The sequence below is a fragment of the Caloenas nicobarica genome, chromosome 37 (genome assembly GCF_036013445.1).
Source record: "Caloenas nicobarica isolate bCalNic1 chromosome 37, bCalNic1.hap1, whole genome shotgun sequence".
Lineage (NCBI taxonomy): Eukaryota > Metazoa > Chordata > Aves > Columbiformes > Columbidae > Caloenas > Caloenas nicobarica.
Window position 1 is genome coordinate 684,769 of NC_088281.1, and position 17,517 is coordinate 702,285.

The 17,517-nt window shown below is 59.9% G+C and overlaps 1 protein-coding gene across 2 annotated transcripts; it reads left to right on the forward strand.

Annotated features, from left to right (window-relative positions):
- Nucleotides 1–1,064: 1,064 nt before the first annotated feature.
- Nucleotides 1,065–17,206, forward strand: PPP1R37 (protein phosphatase 1 regulatory subunit 37). 2 transcript variants are annotated; one of them, XM_065655252.1, is made up of 13 exons: nt 1,065–1,352; nt 4,642–4,739; nt 4,901–4,946; nt 5,171–5,271; nt 7,575–7,694; nt 9,388–9,538; nt 10,955–11,110; nt 11,585–11,697; nt 12,601–12,742; nt 12,963–13,075; nt 14,062–14,752; nt 15,057–15,145; nt 16,248–17,206. In XM_065655252.1, the coding sequence occupies exons 1-12, from the start codon at nt 1,154–1,156 to the stop codon at nt 15,137–15,139; spliced, it is 2,013 nt and encodes a 670-aa protein (XP_065511324.1). In that variant the 5' UTR covers nt 1,065–1,153; the 3' UTR covers nt 15,140–15,145; nt 16,248–17,206. The 2 variants fall into 2 exon arrangements, with proteins under 2 accessions (XP_065511324.1, XP_065511323.1); XM_065655251.1 differs by having other exon boundaries at nt 12,963–13,129; nt 16,248–17,205.
- Nucleotides 17,207–17,517: the final 311 nt, after the last annotated feature.

The following is a 17,517-nucleotide window of genomic DNA, read 5'->3' on the forward strand; positions in this document are numbered from 1 at the left end:
AGACCCCCCCCAGCCCCATAGACACCCCCACAGACCCCCCCAGCCCCATAGACACCCCCACAGGCCTCCCCAGCCCCATAGACCCCTCCCCAGCCCCCCAGACACCCCCCCAGCCTCCCCAGCCCCACAGACCCCCCCAGCCCCATAGACACCCCCACAGACCCCCCCAGCCCCACAGACCCCCCAGCCCCACAGACCTCCCCAGCCCCATAGACACCCCCCCAGCCTCCCCAGCCCCACAGACCCCCCCAGCCCCACATGATCCCCCCAATGCCCCCCCCCCGGGCCCTGTGTCCCCCCCCCGCCCCACAGACCCCCTATAGAGCCCCCCAGCCCCACAGGCCCCACCTCCCCCCCGGGACCCCCCGTACCCGCGTTTTGCCGCCGCTCCCGCCCCGCGCTCAGCCGCCGCCTGCTTTTCCGCCGCCGCAGATTCGCTTCAAGGCCTCAGCGGGGAACGCACCGCGCTCCGTTTTTTGGCGGGGGGGGTTAAGGGCGTTTCTCCGCGGGTTTTCCGTTCCTCTCCCGCTCCCGGTGCGCGGCGCCGCCGCTTCTTTCTCCTCCTCCCGTTTCCCGCTGTGGCGAAAGTGCGGCGGCGATCGCAGCGCTGCTCCCGCCGCCGGCCCGCGGCGATTCGCTCCCGCAGATTCGCCACCGCCGCCCTCACCGGCACCCGGCGCCAGAGCGGGGCTGAACTCGGCCGCGTCCCATCCCCGTTTTATTCATTTATTTTTCTTTTCCCTCCCCGCTTCTCCCCCATTCCCCGCCTCTCTTTCCTCCCTCCCCCGCGGCCGTGGCGAAAGTGCGGCGCGGGTTGGCGAAAGCGCCTCACCGATTCGCTCCCGCAGATTCGCCACCGCCGCCCTCACCGGCACCCGGCGCCAGAGCGGGGCTGAACGCGGCGGCCTCGCGTCCCCCTTTTAATTATTTTTGTGTTGTTTTTTTTTTTTTTTTCCCCCTCTCCCCGCTTCTCCCCCATTCCCCGCGTCTCTTTCGTCTCTTCCCCGCGGCCGTGGCGAAAGTGCGGCGGCGGAGGCGGCGGCCGCTCCGCTCCGGTCCCCCCCCCGCCCCGTCCGCCCCGTCCCCGCCGGGAAGCGGCCCCGGAGCGCCGGGCGATGCCCCCGGGGCGGCGGTGAGGACGGACAGCTCCGCCATGGAGGCCCCGGGGCCGGCGGCCGTCCCCTCCGAGCCCCCCAACGAGGCCCCGCCGCCCGCTGAGGCCTCCCCGCCGCCCGGGGCCAGCGGAGGAGCGGAGGACGGGCGGTTGCGGCCCGGGGCGAAGCGGGTGACGTTCCCCTCCGATGAGGATATTGTGTCCGGGGCGGTGGAGCCCAAAGACCCCTGGAGACACGGTAACGGGATGGGGGGGGGGTGGACCCAGGTTCCAGTGTAAGTTGGGAATGACCTGTTGGAGAGCAGTGAAAAGGGACCTGGGGGGAAAAAGGGTTTAATTCAGATGCTATCAGGATATACTTACGGAATATATGTATATATATATAAAATATATACAGCCATAGCACCCTGAGAACGGCCAGTCTCGTCTGATCTCGGAAGCTAAGCAGGGTCGGGCCCGGTTAGTGCTTGGATGGGTGACCAGCTGGGAACACGGGGTGCTGCGGGCTGAGCCAGCACTGGATCCTGATCTCAGAAGCTAAGCAGGGTCGGGCCCGGTTCGTGCTTGGACGGGAGACCAGCTGGGAACACGGGGTGCTGCGGGCTGAGCCAGCACTGGATCCTGATCTCGGAAGCTAAGCAGGGTCGGGCCCGGTTAGTGCTTGGATGGGAGACCAGCTGGGAACACGGGGTGCTGCGGGCTGAGCCAGCACTGGGCCCTTGTGGCCAGGAAGGCCAACGGGACCTGGGGGGATTAGAAGTGGGGTGGTCAGTAGGTCTAGAGGTTCTCCTGCCCCTCTACTCTGCCCTTGAAAAAAGGGTTTGGTTCAGATACTATCAGGATATACTTGAGGAACATATATGTATATTTATAATATATACAACTATGGCACCCTGAGAATGCCCAGTCTGGGAAGCTAAGCAGGGTCGGGCCCGGTTAGTGCTTGGATGGGTGACCAGCTGGGAACACGGGGTGCTGCGGGCTGAGCCAGCACTGGATCCTGATCTCGGAAGCTAAGCAGGGTCGGGCCCGGTTAGTGCTTGGATGGGAGACCACCTGGGAACACGGGGTGCTGCGGGCTGAGCCAGCACTGGGCCCTTGTGGCCAGGAAGGCCAACGGGACCTGGGGGGATTAGAAGCGGGGTGGGCAGTAGATCCAGAGGTTCTCCTGCCCCTCTACTCTGCCCTTGAAAAAAGGGTTTGGTTCAGATACTATCAGGATATACTTGAGGAACATATATGTATATTTATAATATATACAACTATGGCACCCTGAGAATGCCCAATCTGGGAAGCTAAGCAGGGTCGGGCCCGGTTAGTGCTTGGATGGGAGACCAGCTGGGAACACGGGGTGCTGCGGGCTGAGCCAGCACTGGGCCCTTGTGGCCAACGGGACCTGGGGGGATTAGAAGTGGGCTGGTCAGTAGGTCCAGAGGTTCTCCTGCCCCTCTGCTCTGCCCTGGGGAGGCTGCATCTGGCCCAGGGGGAGGCTATGGAGTCCCCTTCTCTGCAGACATTCCAGCCCGCCTGGTTCTGTGTAACCTCATCTGGCTGTTCCTGCTCCGGAGCAGACGATCTTCCGAGGTCCCTCCCGATCCCTGACATTCTGTGATTCCGTGACACCGGGGGTGGGACTGACCCGGTACCGGGGGGGATAACGTGACTCCATAGGGGCCGGAGTCGGTGGAGGCCCCTCCGGTGTTGGGGGTTTGGACCCGGTCGCCTCCCGGTAATTTCGCTTGTTGTCCCAGCCGGACCCCGGGAACTGGCACCGCGCTTCCTTTTTGGCCCCAAAACAGGCTTTTTTATTAAAATTTCCCCCGCGTCACAACGCGGAAATTGGCGTTTTCACGAGATCTTTCCAATCGCTCCTTGGGTGACGAGACCCCGTCCGCTTCCGGGCTGCGAGGCGCTGGATCTCGTTACGCGGCGCTAATTAATTCTGCTTTTCTCGCCCGAGTCGCCGGCTCCGCGCGATCCCTACGGCAGAAGAACGAACGTCGCCGCCGGTGGCTTCGCCTTCGCCCGTTAACGCCGCGTTTCCAGCACGAAGCCGACGCCGGGCTGGTCCCCGCGCCCTTCCCGCCCTCGTTAAGCGCCCGCTAACGAGCTGCTTTCCCTGCACGGAGCCGCTTTTCCCCAAAGGGACGGATCCCTCAACCCTCCCCGCCGGCTTCGTGCCCTCCAGCTGCCGGGAGCTTTTTCTTTAAACCCCTTTAACCCCATATTTAATTATTTCACGCCCTTTAACCCCGTATTTAATTCTTTAAAGCCATTTAACCCCAAACTTCAGCCCCCGAAGGCTCCGGGGACGTCGCCCGTCCCGTGACGCCGCGTTTCTCCTCCCTCTCACGTGGGGATAATCGTTGTTTTGATTCAGGGCTTTATTTTGCTTCTCGTCCATCATTCGGCGCCCGAAATTGCTCCAGCGGACGCGCCTCAGCTCGTCCGAATTCCTCCCGGAGCCGCCGCCGCGCTCCAAACACCCACGTTGCTTTGAAACGTCCCGTTTCTCACCAAACCCAGCGCCGTGTATATTTTTTTCAATATTTCTCTTGGTTTTTTAAAACATTTTTCCCCGCCCCGGGACCTTTAAAGCCACCCGAGCTCTCCAGAGCCGTCTCGGGTTCCGTCCCGTCGCCGTTCGCCATTAATTATTTCTGCCGTTAATTGTTTCTCGCTCCGCCCGGGTTAAATTTCACCATTTTCTGCTCCGACCTTCATCTCCATCCATCCCTTGGGCGGCTGCTCTTAAGTCTCGCTTAACTAAGCCCGGCCTCGGGGAACATTTAAACCTTCGCTGCTTCGTCGTCCCCGCGAACCTCAGGACCCCGGGAAGGGTCGTTTGGGCCAAAAAAACGCCAAAAAAAGGTGGTTTTGGGTGGCGCGGCTGAGCCGTCGCCTCCTCCCCGCGTCGCTCTGTCGCGAGCGGGGAAAAGATTAAAACGCCGCTTTTTTTGGGTTGTTTTCTTGGGGTTTTTTTCCGGGGCGGTTTGTGCTTCGCTTTGCTGGGGAATCTGGTTCCTCCGGCTCGGCCTCTGCGCGGTGACGGTTTCGGCGTCGGCCGGAGCCGCCGGCCAAACCGAACCCGCGCCAAGAGCCGCACGTGTCGGCGTCCGCGGCATCCGGAGCGGCCGCTTCCCCGTGATTCACAAGCAAAAATACACACCCAACCCCTCCCGCCGCCGCCGGCCCCGTTCGGGGGGGCGTATTCGGCCCAAAAAACCCCAATTCCGGCAAATTTAAACCCACCCCCGAGTCCTCCGCGCGCCGCAAAGATTTGGGGTTGACGTGTCCGCCCGGCTCCGTGATTGAGTGAAAACCCAAAGTTTTGTGGGACTAAAGCAAAGAGCTCCCGGCGCCGTTTATTAACCTCCCGAGAGGGGTTTGCCCTTCCAAAAAGTGCGGTTTTTACCCCAAAACAGCAGCTCGGGGCGGGCGGGAGCGTCAAAGCAAAACCCGTTTTCCGTCGCGTTCGGGTCCCGCGGCCGCCTCTCTCACCCGCTTCCGATTTTGCCCTTTTCCAGCCCAAAACGTGACCGTGGAGGAGATCGTGGCCGCCTACAAGCTCGCCTGCCAGAAACTGAGCTGCCGCCAGATCCCCAAACTCCTCAAGCAGATCGAGGTACGACCCCGCACCCATTTTTTTCCCCATTTTTCCCCGTTTTAGCGGCTCTTTGGGGCTGCTTTGCCGTCTGGGGCGTCCCGCGTCCTCCCTTCGTTTCGGGGCCCGTTTGTCGCGTTCCCTCGTTACTCTCACGCGTTAATTCCTCCTTTTTCTTGCAGGAATTTAAAGACCTGGCTCCGCGGATCGACTGTCTGGATCTCAAAGGTGAGACCCATCGCCGTCCCCGCCGCGTTTTACTCCTTTCCCGGCGTTTCGTTCCGTCCGGGGCGACGCTTTCTGCGAATAAACCCCCCAAAAACGCCCAACGTCGCGTTGGAATTTCCCCTCCATGGGTTTAGCTGCCTCCAAACGGGGTGAAAAAGCCTCGTTTTGACGCATCGCCGCTCTCCGCGCACCCAAATTCCCCTTTTTTTCTGCTTTTTCCCCAGGGGAGAAGCTGGATTACAAAGCCTGCGAGGCGCTGGAGGAGATTTTCAAGCGGGTCCAGTTCAAAATCGTGGATTTGGAGCAAACCAGCCTGGATGAAGACGTGAGCGGCCGCTTCGTTTTCGGGGCGCCGCGCGTTAAATACGGATTTTTCAAGCCGTTCCAGCAGCTCTCGGGTGGTTTTTTACGGGCTGGGGATGAATTTCACGCCCGTTTCTTCGCGTCTTGCCCCGACTCGCCTCCTTCTTCCCCGGCTTTGAGGTTCCGAGCGCCAAAATTCCGGTTTTTCCCCCGTTTTTTCTCTCCCGTTTGCCGGGTTTTTTTTCGGGAGGCCTCGCAGCGCTTTTGCGGCTCCGGCTCGTTTTCTCCCGACAGCCTCATTATCTCATTAAGGAAATTGTTCCTCTTGTGCCGTAGGAGCTTCAGACGCGAGTCCTGCTCTGCCCGTGCCTTTCACTCCTCGCTCGGCTCCAAATCGTGGCGTTTTTACCTTATTTTTTCAGCCTTTTCCCAGCCTTTTTGGGCCTCTTTCCGGCCTGTTTTCCGCCTCCTTTCTGCCTTTTTTTTCCTGCCTCTTTCCGGCCTCTTTTCTGCCTTTTTCCTGCCTTTTCCTGCCTTCTTTCAGCCTTCTTTGCGGCCTTTTTTCTGCCTTTTTTCTGCCTTTTTCCTGCCTTTTTCCTGCCTCTTTCTACCTTCTTTCCGGCCTTTTTTTTGCCTTTTTCCTGCTTCTTTCCTGCCTTCTTTCCACGTTCTTTCCTGCCTCTTTCCAGCCTTTTCCTGCCTTCTTTCCACCTTCTTTCTGGCCTTTTTTTTGCCTTTTTTTGCCTCTTTCCGGCCTTTTTCCTGCCCCTTTCCGGCCTGTTTCCTGCCTCTTTCCTGCCTCTTTCCACCCTCTTTCCGGCCTTTTTTTTGCCTTTTTCCTGCTTCTTTCCTGCCTTCTTTCCACCTTCTTTCTGGCCTTTTTTTGCCTTTTTTTGCCTTTTTCCGGCCTTTTTCCTGCCCCTTTCCGGCCTTTTTTTTGCCTTTTTCCTGCCTCTTTCCGGCCTGTTTCCTGCCTCTTTCCAGCCTTTTCCCACCTTCTTTCCGGCCTTTTTTTTGCCTTTTTTTGCCTTTTTCCGGCCTTTTTCCTGCCTCTTTCCAGCCTTTTCCCACCTTCTTTCCGGCCTTTTTTTTGCCTTTTTTTGCCTTTTTCCGGCCTTTTTCCTGCCTCTTTCCGGCCTGTTTCCTGCCTCTTTCCGGCCTGTTTCCTGCCTCTTTCCGGCCTTTTCCCACCTTCTTTCCAGCCTTTCTTTGGCCCTTTTTCTGCTTTTTTTCCAGCCTCTTTCCTGCCTTTTCCCACCTTCTTTGTGGCCTTTCTTCGGCCTTTTTTCTGCCTTTTTCCTGCCTCTTTCTGGCCTTCTCCCACCTTCTGTCCGGCCTTTCTTCGGCCTCTTTCCTGTCTTTTCCCACCTTCTTTCCGCCTTCTTTCTGGCCTTTCTTCAGCCTTTTTCCTGCCTTTTCCCGCCTGCCTTCCACATTCTTTCTGGCCTTTTTTTGGCCTTTTTTCTGCCTTCTTTCCAGCTTCTTTCCGGCCTCTTTCCGGCCCATTTCCCACCTTCTTTGTGGCCTTTCTTCGGCCTTTTTCCTGCCTTTTTCCTGCCTTTTTCCTGCCTTTTTTCTGCCTTCTTTTCACCTTCTTTCCTGCCTCTTTCCTGCCTCTTTTCTGCCTTTTTCCTACCTTCTTTCCACTTTCTTTCCGGCCCTTTTCCTGCCTCTTTCCTGCCTCTTTCCTGCCTCTTTCCTGCCTTCTTTCCACTTTTTTTCCTGCCTCTTTTCTGCCTTTTTCCTACCTTCTTTCCACTTTCTTTCCTGCCTCTTTCCTGCCTTTTCCTGCCTTTTCTTGCCTCTTTCCTACCTTCTTTCCACTTTTTTCCTGCCTTTTCCTGCCTTTTCCTGCCTTTTCCTGCCTTTTCCTGCCTTTTCCTGCCTTTTCCTGCCTTTTCCTGCCTTTTCTTGCCTCTTTCCTGCCTCTTTCTTGCCTCTTTCCTGCCTTTTTCCTGCCTCTTTCCTGCCTTTTTCCTACCTTCTTTCCACTTTCTTTCCTGCCTCTTTCCTGCCTCTTTTCTGCCTTTTTCCCACCTTCTTTTCCACTTTCTTTCCTGCCTCTTTCCTGCCTCTTTCTTTCCTGCCCTTTCCTGCCCTTTCCTGCCTCCTTTCCCCCTCCTTTCTGCCCTTTCCAAGCCCTCAACGACTCCCCCCACCCCGCCACGTCAAGCCCCCCATCACCACCACCTCTCTCCGCATCCCCCCGCACCAACCCCTCCTTTCCCCCCCCAAACCCCCTTTCTTTTTTTTTTTTTTCCCCCCCCCAAAAACCCCATTTTTCCCCCCGAACGGCGCTAACCGCAGCTTTTCCCCTTGGCCCAGGGCGCCTCGGCGCTGTTCGACATGATCGAGTACTACGAATCGGCCACGCACCTCAACATCTCCTGCAACAAGCACATCGGCACGCGGGGCTGGCAGGCGGCCGCGCACATGATGAGAAAGGTTCGTTTTCCCCGTTAATACATTTTTACCCTCATTTTTCCCCTCCCCGCGCTTACCCCGGGGTGGGTTTTGCCCAGAAAACCACACGGTTCAGAAAACCCAGGACAAAAAGATCCCCAAAACGCCCCGGAGCGGAGAAAATAACAACGCGGATCCCAGCGAAATAAAAAAGAACGCGGAGCCGGGTGTGATTAGTGGCGCGCGTGCCGGCTGTTTATTAATTATCTTTACGGCCGGATGACGAGCGCTGGGGCTTTGTGGGGGTTTAATTAAGCATTGTTCATCTCATCGGGCGCGGCGCAAAACCGCCCTCCGGCCGCAATTAACCTCCCCAACCTGCTAATTGGGATTTTGGGCGCTTCGCCTTCCCCGTCCGGCGTTTTGGGGATGCCGAATGTCCCCCGGACGCCGTCACCGTGATCCGAAACCCACCGGAGCGGCCGCCAACGCCCTCGGGGTGGTTTTGTTTCAGGGGCTCTTGGTTTCTTGGCGAGGGAGGATCCGGAGTTTATTTTAACACAAAAAATGGTACATAAGGTTTTTATTGGGAATTCCGTGGGCAATAAGGTGTTTATCTGGAATTCCGCGGACAATAAGGTGTTTATCTGGAATTCCATGGGCAATGAGGTGTTCGTCTGGAATTATATGGACAATAAGGTTTTTATTGGGAATTCCACGGACAATAAGGTGTTCATCTGGAATTCCATGGACGATAAGGTGTTTATTGGGAATTACATGGACAATAAGGTGTTTATTGGGAATTACATGGACGATAAGGTGTTTATGTGGAATTATATGGACAATAAGGTGTTTATTGGGAATTCTATGGACGATAAGGTGTTTATCGGGAATTCCATGGACGATAAGGCGTTTATCTGGAATTCCGTGGGCAATAAAGTTTTTATTGGGAATTATACGGACAATAAGGTGTTTATCTATAATTCCATGGGCAATAAGGTTTTTATTGGGAATTATATGGACAATAAGGTGTTTATCTATAATTCCATTGGCAATAAGGTTTTTATTGGGAATTATATGGACAATAAGGTGTTGATCTATAATTCCATGGGCAATAAGGTTTTTATTGGGAATTATAGGGACAATAAGGTGTTGATCTATAATTCCGTGGGCAATAAGGTTTTTATTGGGAATTATAGGGACAATAAGGTGTTTATCTGGAATTATATGAACAATAAGGTGTTTATTGGGAATTACAGGGACAATAAGGTGTTTATCTGGAATTATATGAACAATAAGGTGTTTATTGGGAATTATATGGACAATAAGGTGTTTATCTGGAATTCCGTGGGCAATAAGGTTTTTATTGGGAATTAAGTGGACAATAAGGTGTTTATTGGGAATTACAGGGACAATAAGGTGCTTATCTGGAATTCCGTGGGCAGTAAGGTTTTTATTGGGATTTCCACAGGCAACAAAGGCGTTTATCTGGAATTCCGCAGACAATAAGGCTTTTACTGGGAATTCCACAGGCAATAAAGGAGTGTATCTGGAATTCCACAGCCAATAAAGGTGTTTATCTGGAAGCGTGGGCTCCGAGCGGCACCCGCGGGGCGCCCGCGGTGCCGTTTTGGGTGGGCAAACCTCGCGCCCGGGGGCGTTCCGTTGTCTCCGCTTGGGAAACGGGTGGGATTTGACGCCGAGCCCCCCCGCCGGGGGTTTGTTTTCCCCGCAGACGAGCTGCCTGCAGTACCTGGATGCGCGGAACACGCCGCTGCTCGACCACTCGGCCCCGTTCGTGGCGCGGGCGCTGCGCATCAGCAGCAGCCTGGCCGTGCTGCACCTGGAGAGCACCAGCCTCTCGGGGCGGCCCCTCATGCTGCTGGGTGAGTCCTGGGGGGGACACACTGTCCTGGGCCCCCCCAGAGTCCCCAGAACCCCCCTGCACCCCCAGAACCCCCTTGTACCCCCGAACTGCGTCCCGGTCCCCCCATCACCCCCTGCACAGCACCAGCCTCTCGGGGCGGCCCCTCATGCTGCTGGGTGAGTCCTGGGGGGGGGACACTGTCCTGGGCCCCCCCAGAGTCCCCAGAACCCCCCTGCACCCCCAGAACCCCCTTGTACCCCCGAACTGCGTCCCGGTCCCCCCATCACCCCCTGCACAGCACCAGCCTCTCAGGGCGGCCCCTCATGCTGCTGGGTGAGTCCTGGGGGGGACACACTGTCCTGGGCCCCCCCAGAGTCCCCAGAACCCCCCTGCACCCCCAGAACCCCCCTGTACCCCCGAACCGCGTCCCGGTCCCCCCATCACCCCCTGCACAGCACCAGCCTCTCAGGGCGGCCCCTCATGCTGCTGGGTGAGTCCTGGGGGGGGACACACTGTCCTGGGCCCCCCCAGAGTCCCCTGCACCCCCCTGCACCCCCCTGCACCCCCAGAACCCCCCTGTACGCCCGAACCGCATCCTGGTTCCCCCATCACCCCCTGCACAGCACCAGCCTCTCGGGGCGGCCCCTCATGCTGCTGGGTGAGTCCTGGGGGGGGGACACTGTCCTGGGCCCCCCCAGAGTCCCCAGAACCCCCCTGCACCCCCAGAACCCCCCTGTACCCCCCTGCACCCCCAGAACCCCCTTGTACCCCCGAACTGCGTCCCGGTCCCCCCATCACCCCCTGCACAGCACCAGCCTCTTGGGGCGGCCCCTCATGCTGCTGGGTGAGTCCTGGGGGGGACACACTGTCCTGGCCCCCCCCAGAGTCCCCAGAACCCCCCTGCACCCCCAGAACCCCCCTGTACCCCCGAACCGCGTCCCGGTCCCCCCATCACCCCCTGCACAGCACCAGCCTCTCGGGGCGGCCCCTCGTGCTGCTGGGTGAGTCCTGGGGGGGACACACTGTCCTGGGCCCCCCCAGAGTCCCCAGAACCCCCCTGCACCCCCAGAACTCCCTTGTACCCCCCTGTACCCCCCTGCACCCCCAGAATCCCATCCCGGCCCCCCCAGCACCCCAAACGACGGCGAGATGCCAGGTGCCAATGACACGCCAGTGGTCTCTGGTGTCAGACAGCGCTGGGCGGCCCCCCCCTCATTAAATTAACGAATTAGCGATAAATTCCAGGCGGGACGGAACTAAGGGGGCGTCGGAAAAGCTGAGGGGTCTCCAGGGGGGCGTTTCGGGGGGTTAATTGTTAATTAAACCGGACGAAGGCGACGTGCTGCACGTGGCGGCGCCGCTTCCCCCAGCCCTCCCGGCGCGGGGGGAGTTTTTGGGTCAAAATGCCAATTTTTTGGTTGTTTCTTTGTTCCAGCCACGGCTCTGAAGATGAACGTGAACCTGCGGGAGCTGTACCTGGCTGACAACAAGCTGAACGGGCTGCAGGACTCGGCGCAGCTCGGCAACCTGCTCAAGTTCAACTGCTACATCCAGATCCTCGACCTCCGCAACAACCACATCCTGGACTCGGGTCAGCCCCATTTCCTGCGGTTTTCACCCCGATTCAGGGCGCCCAGGCCCTCGGGGCGCGGAGTTTGGGACCTGCCGGTTTTTCTCCTCCCCGCGCCCCAGAGCCAAAAAACAAAAGTCAAATATTGAGCTGGGAATTGGAGAATAACCCCGATCGCTCGCCGCGGATTGGCGGAGGAGCCGCTCTCGGGCTTGTCCCTCGCCTGGGGTGACAAGGTGACCGAGCGGGATGTCACCGGCGCTGTCGCGGTTCCCGAACGGGTCCCACCCCCCGGCGCAAACTTTAATTTGTCGCCCGCCGCGTCCCTCGCGGCTTTGTGCAAAGGACGAGGTCGGCGACCCAGAGGAAGGAGCCGCCGGTGTCACCCCCTGTGCCCCCCAGCCAACCCCCAGCGCCCCCGGGGGGTTTACACTCCGCTCCAGCTTAACGCTAATTAACGTTAGGTTTAATTGCTCGTTTGTGCCCGTCCCCCAGGCCTGGCCTACCTGTGCGAGGGGCTGAAGGAGCAGCAGAAGGGGCTGGTGACGCTGGTGCTGTGGAACAACCAGCTGACGCACACCGGGATGGCGTATCTGGGCATGACGCTGGTGAGTGCGGCCCGGGGACGGTGGCAGAGGGTTGTCACAGCCCGGCCCTTGGCCCTTGGCCCTCTTGGGTGTCCCCGGGCTCAGCTCAGCTGGGAATTAACCCACTGGGGTGTGGGATGGACCTGTCGTCTCGTCCCCCTCGAGCTGTCCCGCCCCCTCCATCTGGCCCCCCTCGAGCTGCCCCTGTCCCCATAGAGCTGCCCCTGTCCCCCTTGAGCCATTTCTCTCCCCCTCGAGCTGCCCCTGTCCCCCTCGAGCCATCCCTGTCCCCCTCGAGCCATCCCTGTCCCCATAGAACTGTCCCTGTCCCCATAGAGCCACCCCTCTCCCCCTCGAGTTGTCCCTGTCCCCCTCGAGCCGTCCCTGTCCCCCTCGAGCCATCCCTGTCCCCCTCAAGTTGTTCCTGTCCCCATAGAGCCACCCCTGTCCCCATAGAACTGTCCCTGTCCCCATAGAGCCACCCCTCTCCCCCTCGAGTTGTCCCTGTCCCCCTCGAGCCGTCCCTGTCCCCCTCGAGCCATTTCTGTCCCCGTCGAACTGTCCATGTCCCCCTCGAGCCATCCCTGTCCCCCTCGAACTGTCCATGTCCCCCTCAAGCTGTTTTCTGTTCCCCTCGAGACATCCTTGTCCCCCTCGAGCCATTTCTGTCCCCCTCGAGCCATTTCTGTCCCCCTCGAGCCATTTCTGTCCCTCTCGAGCCGTCCCTGTCCCCCTCGAGCTGCCCCTGCCCGCCTTGACCCGTTCCTGTCCCCCTCGAGCCGTCCCATCCCCCTCGAGCCATTTCTGTCTCCCTCGAGCCGTCCCTGTCCCCCTCAAGCTGCCCCTGTCCCCCTCGAGCCATTTCTGTCCCCCTCGAGCCATCCCGTCCCCCTTGAGCCATCCCTGTCCCCCGTGTCCCCGCAGCCCCACACGCAGAGCCTGGAGACCTTGAACTTGGGCCACAACCCCATCGGCAACGAGGGCGTCCGCAACCTGAAGAACGGGCTGATCGGGAACCGCTCGGTCCTGCGCCTGGGCTTGGCCTCCACCAAACTCACCTGCGAAGGTGGGTGACGCCACGGCGGCCGCCACAGCGCCGTGTGTCCCCCCGCCCAGAGTCCCCGTGGTCCCCAAGACGGTGTTTTGGGGGGGGTCCACGGCCTGGCTGTCACCAAAACATCACAGTCCCGCGGGTTCGGTGCCTCCGGCGCCTCCTACGCCGCGTGGAAACCTCCCGGCGCCCCGAGGAGCCCCCCGGCGGTGTCAGCGTCCCTGTCCCCCTGCAGGCGCGGTGGCGGTGGCCGAATTCATCGCCGAGAGCCCGCGGCTGCTGCGCCTGGACCTGCGGGAGAACGAGATCAAGACGGGGGGGCTGATGGCGCTGTCGCTGGCGCTCAAGGTCAACCACTCGCTGCTGCGCCTCGACCTGGACCGCGAGCCCAAGAAGGAGGCGGTGGGTGCCGCGGGCGTCCCCCGGCCCCCCGGCCCTTCGCGGCGGTCGCGTTCCTGCTTTCCAGCTCTTCTCGATTTCCGACTGCTCCCGATTGCCCAGCGTTCCCCGGTTCTGAACAGTCCGATTTCCAAACGTTCCCGATTTCCAAACGTTCCCGATTTCCAACTGCTCCTGATTCCCCAACATTCCTGATTTCCAAACGTTCCCGATTTCCAACTGCTCCCGATTCCCCAACATTCCTGATTTCCAAACGTTCCCGATTTCCAACTGCTCCTGATTCCCCAACATTCCTGATTTCCAAACGTTCCCGATTTCCAACTGCTCCTGATTCCCCAACATTCCTGATTTCCAAACGTTCCCGATTTCCAAATGTTCCTGATTTCCCAACATTCCCAATTTCTGAATGTTCCCAATTTGCAAACGTTCCTGATTTCCAATTGCTCCTGATTCCCCAACATTCCTGATTTTCAGATGTTCCTGATTTCTGAATGTTCCCAATTCCTGAAAGTTTCCAGTTCCTGAGTGTTCCCAATTCCCCAGCATTCCTCATTCCTGAACGTTCTTGATTTCTGAACGCTCCTGATTTCCAAATGTTCCTGATTTCCAATTGTTCCCAATTTCTGAACATTCCTGATTTCCAACTGCTCCTGATTTCCCAACGTTCCCGATTTCCAATTGCTCCTGATTTCCAACTGCTCCTGATTTCCGATTGTTCCCGATTTCCCAACGTTCCCAACTTCTGAACGTTTCTGATTTCCCGAGTTCCCGATTCCTGAGCGTTCCCAATTCCCGATCGTTCCTGATCTCTCAAAGTTCCTGATTTCCCAACGCTCCTGATTTCCCGCTGTTCCCAATTCCCGATGGCTCGGATCCCCCGTCGCTCCCCGCTCCTTCCCGACGTCCCGAACAGGCGCCGTTTCCCCCCCCGGCAGGTGAAAAGTTTCCTGGAGACGCAGAAGGCGCTTCTGGCCGAGATCCAGAACGGCTGCAAGCGCAACTTCGTGCTGGCGCGCGAGCGGGAGGAGCAGCAGCTGCAGCACTCGGCCTCCATGCCCGAGATCGCCGACGAGGACGAGGGGCCAACCGAAGCCACCGCGGAGGGGACGGAACCCGCCGAGCCCGCGGCCAACGGGGCGGGGGACGAGGACGGTGACAACGACGGTGACAACGGCGACGGGACGGACTCCGACTCGGACACGGACGAGGAGGCGGACGCTGGGCTGGAGGCGAAGGACTCGAGCGAAGCCCCAGAACCCCCCGACTCCGCCGCTGGTGTCACCGCGCTGGGGACGCCGCGGGACCGGCCGTGTCCCCTCCCTGTCCCCGAGCAGGGGGGTCCCGCCCCCACCCAGGGCGCCGAGCGCAGGATTTCGGTTTCCAGCCCGGGCCGAGGCCACAAAATCTTCGTGGTGACGCGGGTGGAGCCTCTGCCGGAGCGAGCGGCCCCCACCGCGCCCCCGAACCCCGAAACGCCGGCGAACGGGGCCCCCCCGGCGCGGGGAGACCCCCCGTCCCGCGCCGACCCCCCCCTCCCCAACGGCCTCAAGCCGGATTTCGCGCGGGCGCTGCCGGACGCGGCCCCCGACGGCGATGGCAAAGCCGGGAGCTGCGCCGCCCAGCACGGTAAGAGCCCCCCGGCCCCGATCCGCCCGCTTTCCACCCCAAAACCGCCGCGAGGAGCCGTTCCTGGCGCCGGGGACACCCCCCGGGGTGGAAATTCTACTTTTCCTGGGGGAATTTGAAGCCCAAGCGAATCCCCGCGCTCTGGAGCTTCTTTGAAACGCTCCTTAATTAGGAGCTGGAGTTAACAAGCCCCACGGGAACGAGCCTTTTCGGTAGCGGCCGCGTTTCCTCGCACGCCTTTTTTTTGGGGTGAAATCCGGGGAAGACGGGCAAGCGGAGCAACCGGCGCCGATTTGTGTTGCAGAGCTGAGCTGCTCCAAGAACGAGCAGGAGCTGGAGGAGCTGCTGAGGGAGGCGGTTCAGGACGCGGGGCAGGAGCCGCTGTGAGCGCAGGTGGGGACACTGGGGACAGTGGGGACGTCTGGGGACAGCTGGGACACCTGGGGACACCCTGGGACATCTGGGGACACCTGGGGACAGTGGGGATGTCTGGGGACAGTTGGGACACCTGGGAACACCCTGGGACATCTGGGGACACCTGGGGACAGTGGGGATGTCTGGGGACAGTGGGGACACGCTGGGACACCCTGGGATATCTGGGGACAGTGGGGACACCCTGGGGACAGTGGGGACATCTGGGGACAGTTGGGACACCTGGGAACACCCTGGGACATCTGGGGACAGTGGGGATGTCTGGGGACAGTGGGGTAACGCTGGGACACCCTGGGACATCTGGGGACACCCTGGGGACAGTGGGGACACCCTGGGGACAGTGGGGACATCTGGGGACAGTGGGGACACGCTGGGACACCCTGGGACATCTGGGGACACCTGGGGACAGTGGGGACACCCTGGGGACAGTGGGGACATCTGGGGACAGTGGGGACACCCTGGGACAGCTGGGGATAGTGGGGACACCCTAGGACACCTGGGGACACCCTGGGACACCTGGGGACAGTGGGGACACCGTGGGGACTTCTGGGGACAGGGGGGACACGCTGAGACGTCTGGGGACACCCTGGGACACCTGGGGATAGTGGGGACACCCTGGGACATCTGGGACATCTGGGGACACCCTGGGACATCTGGGACACCTGGGGACACCCTGGGCACAGTGGGGACATCTGGGGACACCCTGGGACAGTGGGGACACCTGGTGACACCTGGGAACACCCTGAGACACCTCGGGACATCCTGGGACATCTGGGGACACCTGGGGACAGTGGGGACACCCTGAGGACATCTGGGGACACCCTGGGACATCTGGGGACACCTAGGGACAGCTGGGGACAGTGGGGACACCCTGGGGACATCTGGGGACACCCTGGGACATCTGGGGACACCTAGGGACAGCTGGGGACACCCTGAGGACATCTGGGGACACCCTGGGACGCCTGGGGACGCCCTTGGATAGTGGGGACACCTGGGGACACCCTGGGACACCTGGGGACATTTGGGGACACCGGGGGCCGTCAGCGCCGTCCCTCTCCCGCAGGTGCCGGAGCTTCGTTCTCCTCCCGCTCCACGCGCCGACGAGGCTCCCGCCCCCGCGCCGCGGGACGAAGGCTTCAAATTACCCATTTTTTGCCCCAAAACACTTTCCTGCCCCCCGTCCCCCGAAGGCGCCCGAGTCGGCCGCGTCCCCAGGGCCGCCGAGGGAGGTGACGCCGAGGGGACACCGCGGCCACAGCGAGCCGGCGCCTTCATCCTGCGGCGAGGAAGAGGAGGGGACACCGAGGAAGAGGAGGGGACACCGGGGTGAAGGTGACACCGGGGGACACCCCACACACTACAGGGACCGGTGACATGGGGACGAGCGTCCGGCACTACAGAGACCCAGGACCGGCTGGTTATTTATTTTTAAATTTCTCTCTTATTTTTTTGGTTGGCTTTTTGGTCTTTTTTTTTTTTTCCCCCCCCCCCCCGTTTGTTCGGTTTTGTTCTTTTTCCGTCTCTATTTATCAGCAGCTGCAGCGTTACCGGGTGGGAGGGGCGGGGTAGAGGATGGGGGGGTTAGAATTAATTGATTTAGAGTTAATTAATTTAGAATTAATTCCTTCTGGGCTTAACCTGCTCCTCGACTCCTGCTCCTGGGCTGCCGGAATTTCAAAAACCCAACCAGAAACCCAAAAAAAAAGCAGCTTTTGGGGAGCCCCCCCCGCCCCGCCGCCCATAGACCCCCCCTGCGGGGGTGGGGACCCCCCGACCCCCCCCCCGGCCGCTTTTCTCAGGGAGGGTTTGGGGGTCCAGCCCGGGGCGGCGGGGGGGGGCGGAAAGGACGCGTCGCTTTTCTTAATTAATTAAGTGCAATAAATCGATCAGGGAGCCGGGGGGAGGGCGGCCGGGGGGGTGCGGCGCTGACGCTCCTGTCGGGGTCGCCGATCCGCGGGTGTTCGTGTCGTTTCTTCCCGTCGTGGGGGGGGTTTTTTTGTGGGGAAAGGAAAAAAAAAACACCACCGTTTTCTATTAAACGAGATTCTGCATTCGTCACCGACTCCCCCCCCCGGCCCTTCTTGGTGCTTTTTGGGCTCCCCCCGCCCCCCCAAAAATCCGCTTTTTTGGGGCCTTTATGGAAACAGAGGAGGGAAATTCAGAGATTAACCCCCCCAAAAAAAGCCCAGTGAGGGATTTTAGAGCTTTTTGGTGACTAATTAACGCTGACGAGCCGCCGTGTCCCACCGCGTCCCTCCCAGCCGCCGTTTGGGCTGATTTCCCCCCAAAATCCGCCCCCCACAAGAGACGGAGCGGGAGGTTGAACTGGTTGA